The sequence below is a fragment of the Diplotaxodon limnothrissa genome, linkage group LG18 (assembly GCF_057381915.1).
Source record: "Diplotaxodon limnothrissa isolate DT_005_m linkage group LG18, D_limnothrissa_male_GT1.1, whole genome shotgun sequence".
Classification (NCBI taxonomy): domain Eukaryota; kingdom Metazoa; phylum Chordata; class Actinopteri; order Cichliformes; family Cichlidae; genus Diplotaxodon; species Diplotaxodon limnothrissa.
In genome coordinates, this window is record NC_140613.1 from 25,115,086 (window position 1) to 25,126,340 (window position 11,255).

General features: G+C 47.7%; 1 protein-coding gene across 1 annotated transcript in view; it reads right to left on the bottom strand.

The window, feature by feature from the left end:
- ephb3a (eph receptor B3a) overlaps window positions 1-10,940 on the bottom strand; it is a 37,008-nt gene extending 26,068 nt beyond the window's left edge. The window contains exons 1-4 of the mRNA XM_085377779.1: window positions 10,877-10,940; window positions 5,058-5,122; window positions 2,256-2,928; window positions 22-177 (exon numbers count right to left, since the gene is read on the bottom strand). Coding sequence (XP_085233905.1) covers window positions 22-177; window positions 2,256-2,928; window positions 5,058-5,122; window positions 10,877-10,940 — 958 coding nt within the window. The remainder of the gene's footprint in view (window positions 1-21; window positions 178-2,255; window positions 2,929-5,057; window positions 5,123-10,876) is intronic.
- Window positions 10,941-11,255: the final 315 nt, after the last annotated feature.

The following is an 11,255-nucleotide window of genomic DNA, read 5'->3' on the forward strand; positions in this document are numbered from 1 at the left end:
GTGCAGCGGAGAGTGACTTACTGGTGCAGGCGGAGTCAGGGGGGTCACTGTCAGCGCGGTAGAAGCCATTCTGGCACGGACAGATACTGGCTCCTCGTGCACTGGTGCGACTGTTGGCTGGGCAGGGAGCGCAAAATCCCTCTCCGAATTTGGATTTGAAGGTCCCGGGGATGCACGCTGGATGAGTGGGCGAGAAAAATGAAAAGGACAATAAGAACAAAAGCAAAAAAATATATATAGATCTATCTAAATAAGTAAATAAAGGAACAAAAAAAACAAAATAAACATGCTGGGCTGTCACTTATCTACAAGACCAGGGGCTGTCACATCTGTCAGAGAACAAAGTACCTGTGAAGTAGCAGCAAAGCTCAATATTTATGGAGGAAGCGCTGATACGTACGTGAGAAATGACGAACACTTAAGCACGAGGGCTTATCTATACATTTGCATCTGCTCTTTCATTTTCACTCTCTCGGCTAGGTGACATTAATCTCCCTAAAAAGAGAGTCGGGATGACAGCAAAGTTTCATGTTGAAGAGAAGGAAAAAGGAGGATAAAGATGAAGACCGACTGCTGACAGGAGATTGCTGTTGTCAGACAAACGGGGATGGAGAATGCTTCTGAGAAAAGGGATACACCCTAAACCCATCAATCAGTGTCTGCTCAGTCCTCGGTTCTCCGAATCCGCGCCGCGGAATACAAACAAGGCCTCCACGCGCATGTGAAAAGGCTCCGTAATAAGCCAATAAATCAATCAGAATGATCAGAGCAGACGCGAATTAGCCGAGCGGAGTTATTAGGAAAGCATACGAAAAGTACGGTTATCTCACACGATGTGTCCAAAGCGATTCGTTTGAATTCCAGAGCGTCACGCTGAAGGTTGCGTGATATCAAGTCTTAAGGATAAAACCAGCATAAGCCGAGACTAAAGAAGGATTCAGATAAAGGGGATTAGCAGCAAAAGGTCCGGATATATCAGCCCCCCTTGTTTTACTGTTTGCCACATTCCTAACCGGTGCTGTAAAAGTGGCGGTCTCTGGCAAACATCTGTCGTGTCAGCATGAGGGCTCCGACAGGAGGGAGAGTCTGTGATTAACTAGTTGGGTTAAGTGGTCTCTCGTTTTGAACTCAAGTTCCACCCTAATTCCCCAACAATGACACTTTTAGGAAAAATCAGCGCAGCTAATGACACCGCAACGGCGCTGTGCAATAAAAAGCCAAAGACGAGACGAAAATGTGTGTTTTTTTTACACTTTCACAATCCGAAGAGACCTTAAGGCTCTACAGTCTGTGATCTGATTTATTCTTTTTCGTGTTAAGGGCTGCATTGTCATCTTCTCTTATTTGTTTGTTTTCCCCCACTCCTTTTCGAGAGGGTGCTGAATCACCCGGCGCTCTTTTCTCCAATCCATTAACCTCTTTGGAGGGCACCATGATTTTCCAGTTTTTGATACACTTAATGTTTCCCTCTCCCCGCTCTTATTGTGCCTCATCCCCCTCTTCTTTTCTCTTCTTCGCCTCCCCCTCCTCTCCATCTCATCCCGTGTTTGGCTGTGAGCGAGAGGCAAGACTGAGGTAAGAAATGAAATGTCTGAGTGATTAATGTTAGCGTGGCAGTGTTGGCTCACGTTGGTCTGAATGGTGTTAATGAGTGTGGCCGCCTGTAGATTAACTAACAGGAGGCCGCGGAGGAAATTACACTTCCTCATCACAACCGCTGGCTGAGGCCCTGGAGAGCTTTTTATCAGGCGCTGGCGGCAAGCTTTTAACCTTGAGCAGCCAAATGGCAACGAATGAGCTCTCAGCCAATGTTAGACAACATTTCTCACACCCAGGTGAGAGGAAGCCTTGCTTGTCTGTCTTTGACTTCTCTGCACCTTCCCTCCCTTTTCATTTTCTGTCCCGTTTTCTTTTTTTGGGCACATTCAACCCTTTTTACTGTACATCGTGCTATCTCCCTTTTCTCTGTTAATATCTCTCCGCCTCTATTATGCGCATTTTCCTTGCCTTTCTGTTTCTGTGCCTTCCCGCTATCTTTCTCTCCCTCCTGTCCTGCCCGCACAATATTTGTATGCGGCTCCTCTCTACAACAGCTCATTAATTCATACTCTCCTCCACCCTCCTTCACCCACCCCCTCCTTTCAGGAGCCACACAATAAATGCAGGGAAGAGGGCACAGACTGAGGTGACTTGCGCCGAGCATATAAAGGAGCTTTGGTTAAATAAAAGTCGAAATGTCTGTTAAATACACGTACCCTGGCACTGAGTGCTGTCTGCGGAAGGTTCAAAGCCGGCGTTGCAGGTGCACGAGCCCACGGGAACCATCCACTCGCCGTCCCCGTTGCAGTACAGCTTCAGCGGCACGGACAGCTCCATGGCGTTGTTCACGCAGGCCCCCGGGGCAATCACCAAGGAGGTGGCTTCTGCTCCCGTAGCGGTCTCGGGGAAGACGGCAAAGTTGGCAATGGTGGTGGAGCACTTCTTGAAGAAAACCCTGACTGAGATTAGAGACATGCAGGCTCCCAGGTCCTGGAAGGCCAGGTAGAAGCCTGCCTTGGAGAGGGGGCCAAAGCTGCGCACTTTGGTGTTGATCCTTCCCGCTTCCAGCAGAGAGAAACTCTCATCTGGGGCAATAGTATCCACCTTCACGTAGGGGTTCTCCCTCCACAGAGGGCTGGTGTCCGTGGCCATGTCCCCATCTGACTCATAGTAAAACAGATTAAAGGTCTCTTTGCAGGAGCCTGGGATGTTGGGGATGCTTGCACAATCGCGGACGGAGAACTTGAGCTCCACGTAGACGCGAAGCACGCCCTTGCGGGGTATATAGTCCGTCCTCAGCCAGTTGTTCTGGCTGGGCTGTTTGACATTGCACACCTGGTAGGTTCTGATTGGGCTCATGGAGTCATCGTATCCGCTGACCTCCTCCCACTGTGGAGACAACACGGAGACACTGCGATGAGGGGAGGTAATGACTGTAAATACTGTGCAGAAAGGAGCAGAACGGCTTTAAGAATTAAATGAGGAGAAAAAAATCCCCGTGATTATCTAATGCTTTCTCTCAACGCAAAAACAGTTCCATTTCTCGCTCAGCACCGACCGAGCTGCGGCAGAAGCTCAATTTTTAATACGCTGATAATTTATATTAAATAGTGTTAAATGCAGTGCATCCTAATGCAAACTGTTCACCCATAGAGAATGTTGAAAACAGCTAAGTGATGTCTGGCATAAACATGGTTGCACGAATATACAACACGTGCACACCAACACACATTCCCACGACGTGCGTGTGCGCGTACACATGGCCTGTGCAGAATAATTTGCAGCTAAAAAGCTTCTAATTGCATGAATCATTCAGAAAATTCTAATTATTATGGACTTTCAATAGAAAACATTTTCCCATTAAAACAAATTTCACACATTATGGCTGTTTGACGAGTTCTGATACCGATCGTGTGTCGCAGCTCAGATCATCATCAGCAAATCAGTCACTTGCGGGGCTCCGTCAAAGCTCAACTTCAGTAGCTATTAAACAAGGTGCAGACACACCTATAGAAGGCAGCGCTCGCATTGATGTCTGTTGCGCTGCAATCGAAACAGCCCCGAAGGAAGACTCGGTTTCTGTAACCCCCCCCCCCCCCCCCCCGACCACCACCACCTCCTCTCCTCCATATATGTATAATGCAAACAGTGAGTTATTTATTAAAACGGCCATCTAAATGCAATGCTTTCAGTGTGATTGCACTATGGCAGCACTCTGGAGCATTTCAGGTTACATGGACTCATATATATCCTCTTATGCCTACACACACAATACAGGAGCACATATTTGCATCTGCTTCGGTTTGTGTCCCTGCGAGTCTGATGTCTTGCTGTAGAAATAGTGATTTAGGGGCCCGGTGTGACACGGGCACCATCTATGGCTTTATGTGTTGTTAACAGTTGCGTCTCTATATGGTAACTAACATTAGCAGCTATGATAAATGTATCGGTGGGTCAATAAATTTAGTCCATTAGGAAATAACCTTGTGAGAAGTCAATTGTTTTGATTCCCCACCACCGCCGCCCCACCCTCTAATTCCACGTCGGACTGAATGCTTCGTTTCCATAACAAATGAGCGTTCCAGAAATTGATTATTTCAACCGGAGGAAAATAATGCATAACTCATCTCACGTCTCTGAGCTCCCCGCGTGCAATTTATCCCCAAACGATGAGCCCAAGAGTCAGCATTAGGCGTCGTAAATCACCGGCAACTCCGCTGATGCACTACCTGACAAATATGATAATTGCCGGGCCTCCTTGAACGTATGGGCTTGTCAGGCGTGAGGAGAGGGGCTGCCTCGCCAGTCGTGACATATGACTTCATGGATGCTGGGACATTTCAGAGCCGGCCCTTGTTTGGTTGGGGGGGGAAGAAGGGAGCCGGGGCTGCCGGAGATCGTTTCCATGGAAACCCACCATTTCCATTGACTGACTTTGCGCTCATGTAGCGAAGACAAATTACACTGGCCGAGTGTGGGGGAGGTCTGTCAGGCTGTTAGCCCTGGGGTCAAATTCATGTTGTTTTATTTTCTCACAATTCCTATAGGGGGTATCAGCTGAAAACCTTAATTTCTGTCTGTAATGCGCTCTTGGGCCCACATTATAAAAGACACATGCTTTCAGTTATCAGGCTACTCTATCCTAGGGAGACATTCAAGGTAAAGTCTAGCTAATAGTCCTTAAACGTGGCGGGGATTTGACTCCTGTTTGTGCGCTTGCTCATTAGTATGTTTAAAGTGCAATATGCACAAAAAGCACAAAAAAGATATTCCTTTGCTGATCTTTTCATGTGGTCTGAAAATCTTTGATATCCTCCACACAATGTCTCACAGTGTGCTTCTCATTTGCTTTATAGAATCCGAGAAAGCAAACATACACTGCAAAAACAAAGCCATAAAGCAGCAGGAGGTGTGCTGTTCAAGTCAGACTGGGCTCTATTAACAAGCAAATGGAACAAATGCTGTTAAAAAGCCAGGAGAAAAAAACACAACTAAGCTAAACACATGCGCAAACTCACCCCACTCTCTGGGAATGTGGTCCAAGCCAGCTCTGTGGTAGCCCACCGACTGTCCATAAGGGTTTCTGCAAATTAAGAGTAGGAGTAAGGTTCACAAACTGGGAATTAAATGGTGTGAAGAAGGATAAAAACAAAACAAAAAGTGTTGCAACACTTTAAAGACCACACACACACACACACACACACACACAGTTCTCTGTTCTCCAGAAACGGATGCAGGTAAAAATGACACACACACCCCTCGCTCCATAACCTCCACCCACATGCGTTCAGTTTTTTGAAAGCTCTGACAATCGTGGCATATCTGTGCTGCTGCCTAATTAAGGCTTTCTCTGCGTTTGGCACCCACAGATGCACTTCTTTCAAATATTCACTTGTGGACTAAAAGAACAAAGCCTGTTCAGGGTTTTCGTCAGAGGGGAAATATCCCAGGGGAATTGAAGGGGGGGGGGGGGGGGGGGGGGTCACATGAGCAGGAATATATTGTTCTCTGAGGCAAAAACACAAAAAACTGTGACCTCTCTCAGGTGAGCAGATGCTTACGTCACCTGGCTGTTTACAACTTTGGTGAGAGCCAAGTCGACAATCTTTTAGGGGGGGGGGGGGGGGGGGGGGAGGAGAAGTTGAGAATAAACAGCAGGATCAATGAGCTCTGTCGTCTGGCTGTCAATCACACGTTTACCTGAGTGGGGGTGATCTGCTGAGTTCATCTGATACCTCACTCACTCTTACAGCTGTGTGGCCGTGCAGGCTCCCATTGTTCCCCTGCTGCTAATTACTGAAACAATTACACTTTTCTTCACGGAGACTCAATGACACAACTCCCGCTGTGCACCATTTGCTCACAAGTTGTTGATAACAGCGCCGGAGAAGGGTGTGAGAGGCTAAAACAAATAGCGTGTCCTGTGTGGAGCAACAGTAGCACTTGGTGGCTTTGTTCCGGTGGAGCCCGCTGAAGACAGTGGTTACACCACAGTGTGTCCTTGGCTTTTGAGTATCACTAACTAAAATAAGTTGCATTTGGGTGTCTAAATCGGTCGTCCATCTGTGGCTGCTGATATGAGCGATGTGTGTTATTCAGGCAAAACCACAGCGGCTTTTCTTCTTCTTCTTCTTCTTTTTCAGAGCATGGGAGATAATGGACATAGATCTATACATGCACGGGGATGGATTACTTTTCAGTGGTGGTCAATAGTGTGCCAGTGGAGATGCAAGATTACACTAGTTTTCATTCTAACTTCAGAATGAAAGACACACAGTGATTGGTGGATATAGGAAATTTTACCTGGGGGTGGGGGTTTAGGCAGGGTGGCACATTTCTCTTTAAAAAGGTATTTGAAAATCCCCTATATGTTAATGAAGCCAACAAAAAACGCTTTAAAACTACTTTTGTATCATTATCTCTTCTAAGAAAACAAAGAGACAATAAATGAGACGCAAAAAGGTTCTCCAGTATAAATACATAAATAAATAAATACAGAAAACAACTTAAATTACTGTACAGGACTAATAGAAGGCTCCACAGCAGGGGGACACTTGCCCCCCCTTGCCCCCCCTGTAGATCCGCCCCTGCACTGATCTCTTTCATACAGTTACGTTCACATCGTGGTTAAAGGGAAGCAAACAGACATCCCGATGTGGCGTTTTTATGCTAGGTAACGTTGGATGTGTGTGTAAATGATAACAGCCGCTTGATGTGCAGCGATAAACTGAGAGTTAAATCCTATAAGGCTTCACTAATAAAATGCTTGAGACTGCAAAAAGTCAGTGAAGATGAAGCACGCAAGTTTAACATAAAGCTTGAAACCGGGGTGGGTGTGCTGTGTCTCAGTTTGATCTAAAGCATGATTCATGATGATTCAGTGCAACCATGCATCACGATTTCCTGTAGGTCACCCGTGTGATCGGATCCAGCCACTAAGAGTTTATGTAATGAGTTTATGCTCCCTGATTGATCAGTCGCCATCTGTGATCCTCGGGACACGTAGCAGCATTTTAGACACTTATGGGAGCAGCTTTTCCCTTTCTGACTGGGATCCAGCTAATCTAGCCGTGTACATGTAAGACGTAACTGTGCATTAGCCGTCGCTAAACGATGGTTAATTAGGCATTCACTAATCACATAAACTCATAATGATAATTAATTGATAATTTTGAAATAATGGAGAGCAAGAGGAGTCGTGCGTCGTGCATTAGCTGAAGAAGAACTAAAATGTTTTCCTTTACACCCTTTTTTAATTTTATATTCTGTTACAGTGGTAGATGCTCACATTAAGCACGGCCAAAGTTCAGTGAGGTGAGCATGTGCAGGAAATCCCTCTGAGCTATATGAACCAATCACTTAGATAGCTTTTTTTGGTTCTTGGCTCTGTGTGATGTCAGCAAGAAGGAATATCCCTAATATGGTTAGCACTAAAGCCCCACCCCCTTGTTATTAAACCTTCTGTATACCAGAGGCAGCCAATCAGAGGCATGCTGGCTTAAAGGACAAGGAGCTAAAGCATGTTGTTTCAGACTGAGAAAATAAGGAGCTGGACCAAGACCCAGAAAGAGGAAAATTAGGATTTTTTAAAGCTAGGAAGTACTCCAACCCAGTCCAAGAATAAAAATCAAAGTGCGGGAAATTAGCATAATAGGCCACATTTAAGTGTGGGATTTGTGCTTAAGCAGAATTTATTTAATGTACAGTACATTCAGAAATGAAAAGTAGGCTGCTAGGTTGGAATAAGCATACGAGTGGTTCTGCAATAAAGAAAAAATCATTTAATTTAAGGAGGAATAAGTGGCTGCTTCCATTTTTGTGTGTCTGCGTGTTGACAATAGAAATCCCATTTACCTGGGCATGATAATTAATAGGTAACATTTGCGCAGAGGGCAAATGCATTCTCAGTTTTCTGAGCTTTACGTGCGAAAGGGCATGAGCGACAGCGGTTAATAACTTCACTTGTCGAGCCCGAATGCACGTTCGTGTACAAGGTTGTTTTACTGATTAGCACGACTCGAGCCAGAGAGAGGAGGGACTAATCAGTGAAATCAGCGCCTGTTGTCTTTGCTTGGCTACACGCGGGCCCTCGCGGCGTACAGCCAAGTGAGCACTGGACGGCTCGCTGCTGATCCGTGGATGCAGGCCCGTCTCCAGAGTGTCTGATCCACCCCCCACACCTCCCCTTCCCTCTATCCCCTGTACCCAGAGGCAACAGGAGACAGATCCGCTCAGCCTCAGCTAACCACAGCCTCGAGCTCATGCCTCTTTAAAACAGGCTTCACCTCACACGGCGCAACAAGCAGGGGCAGCAAGGTGACCAGCTCATATCTGTAAAAGCCCCCTCTGTGAAGGCAAGGACTGCACCCAGCTGATGTGAGGGAGGGGGGGTTAAGAGGGGAGTGGGTGGACCTTTGACCTCCATGCGGAGCAGGAGGAAGACAATATGTCTACCGAGATCTTAAAGACGTGGACTCCTGTGCAGTCTGGGCTCACGTGCTGCTCGAAACAGTAAAGCTGCAGCGTGAACACGGTTTTCGTTCCTCACCGGAGTGTGTCAACGTCCTCCTCCTCCTCCTCATCATCAAACCACTGACTCCCAGAAACCCGCTGAAAAAGATCCCATTTGTTCCACACCTCTTGCCCCTCCTCACCCCACCCCTTCTCCCGTTAAATTTACAATGCCTCTGAGATCCCCTAACTGCTATAACTCAAATCCAGAAATCTCTTCCCCTCCACCACCGTTACCACCACCTCTCCCATAAAACTACAGCAGCAGTGGAGTCGTTCTGCCCCCAGGGGTAAAAAAAAAACAATGCTCTGCAGTGGGAACTTTAGAGCACCACCACCCCCGTGGCATTTGAGGCTCTTTCTTTCTCCCTTTTTTTGTATTTTTTATAATCGCCAAAATGCCACACAGCTCTGCGCTCTGGGAGCTCACACACGCTGATGTTTTATTCACTTTGTACGAGCGGCCGCATCATGAAAGAGACCCCCCCCCCCCCTCCCCCTTGTACTACACAAGACACTGCCGACAAGCAAACACATGAAATATTAAAAGCCCAAAACATCATCATCGTCGTCGTCGCCGTGAAGATCTGTAAATGCTGCAGGTGTTAATAATAAGAACTTCACTCACAGTGCACCTCTCTCTCTCTCTCTCTCTCTACAGGCTCACAGCTGAGTGCGACGCTCAGTTTGACGCCTGATGATGAGCACCTTTTTGTGCTGCTGACCTAATTTAAACACATGCAGCTGCTTTTACAGGTCAACAAATAACGATTCTTGTTGACATTCGTGTGTGTAGGAAGTAGGGAAGGAAAAACAAATGTGAATGAGGCTCGCTTTTAATATGAAAATCCCCCCCCCCCCCGGTCCTCCCTTCGAGCGTTTTGCACCGCAGTCTTGCAGGGCGCGTTTGTAAAACGCTTTCTGAGCGCTCATCCATCTCGTTTACGAGTTTTTTTTAAAAAGAGTACAGTAAACGCCGACTGTAAATGAGAGCATTAGAACGTAAAAACGTCACAGCTGGCCCAGGCTTTTACTGCAATCTGCTGGCGCGAACCGGAGATAAGTCATCCTGATCACTTTGGCAATTAAAGCGCACACTTTCAAGTTGCCAAGGTGGATCCAACAACAACAAGAGACCCACTGTTCAAGGCACATGTAATCCCGCCCACACCATCATCACCACGACTTCTCATTTAAACCCGAGTGATGATCTGCCCTTCATGTTTACCCTCAGAGGACAAACATTAGTTAACCCCCGTGCTTTGAGTAACACTTAGTGGTCGGGCTGAGGGGGGAAAGCGGGGCTGATCACCTTTGGCGTCAGAGCCCACTGGGACTCGGGGAGTGCTGCTGCCGCTGCATTGATTTACTTGCTGACACCAGAATTGATGAGGGATCAGGGGCTGGCCACGGTCCAGGAGAGGCAGATTGGACGGGGAGGGGAGAGAGGGAGGCGAGGCAGAGCAGAGAAATGTAGCTACAGCTCGGAGAGAAGAGCCCACGGGCGAGGGAGCAAGGGATGTGGGCGATGGTGGGCTTCTCCCCCCGGGGGAGGTGGGGCTCCGGGGTGGGCTCGCAGCGCACTTGTTAAGCCGCTGACCTTTAACTCACACTTGTCATCTGAAAACGTTTCACATGAGCGTCCCAGCGGCATTGTCCGGGGGCCAGAGATTGAGCCACACCGGGACTTGTTAAAGCAGCCCCGCTTAACAGGACCCACAGCATGTCTGCACCTCTCGCACGCATCACAGGAGGAGCCCTTTCTTTTTCTCCTCCGTGGAGTCCGTCTCTAACCTCTGTGGAGCTGTGGGGGGGGGAAGAAAGGTGGGGCAGGTGGGCATCCTCACCGGGCTCGTGGGTGTGATAACAAGGACAATAGCAACAGGGCAGTCCTTCAGCCGCAATGGAAACACAGGGGAGTAATCATACACAAATACACACACACACACACACACACACACACACACACACACACACACGGACTGGGGCGTTCTGATGCATGTGTGCATGAATTGCAGACTGACGCTCAGCCCAGGAGCCCGCCTTATATTTACAGCCGTAATTACGGAACACACGGATGCCGTGTTGCATGTAATCTCTTCGGTGTAGACAGCGTGCATCACTGATGTGGTGTTCAAACTGACCTCAGCGTGATTCACACTGTCATGAAAAGGAGGCACAGTGTGTGTAATTGTATGTTTTTGATTTTTGTATCCCTCTGCCTGACAATAACATGGTTCGCTGTCAGTTTATAGCGCCTACAAACAGCCCATTGTTCATCCGCGGGGAGCAAAAAAGTAGTGATGAAAAATATCAAACGACCTACCTTCTACAGCCAGGACCACAGGGACAACGAGGCTGCACACCCACAGCAAGTAATCCATTGTCATAAACCAGGCTTTTGCAACATGAATAAAGGTGTGTAGACCTGGAGTGGAGTGGAGTGGATGGATGGATGGATGGATGGAGACTCAACCACGGAGCACCGCAGCCGAGCTTTTTGTTCCCCTCCACATTCTCATGTCTTCAGCTGTGATGAGGGCTCTCGCCGCCCCATTCAACCCAAATCCTCAAAAGAACAAGAGGTATGTTTGCATTCACCCAGCTCCCCAGATCCTCCCCGGAGTGTAGTTGTGGATGCGGTGCTTACAGGACCGCTACGCTGCGCCCTTTTCTCAGTCTCATTCTCTTTCTCTGACTTTACC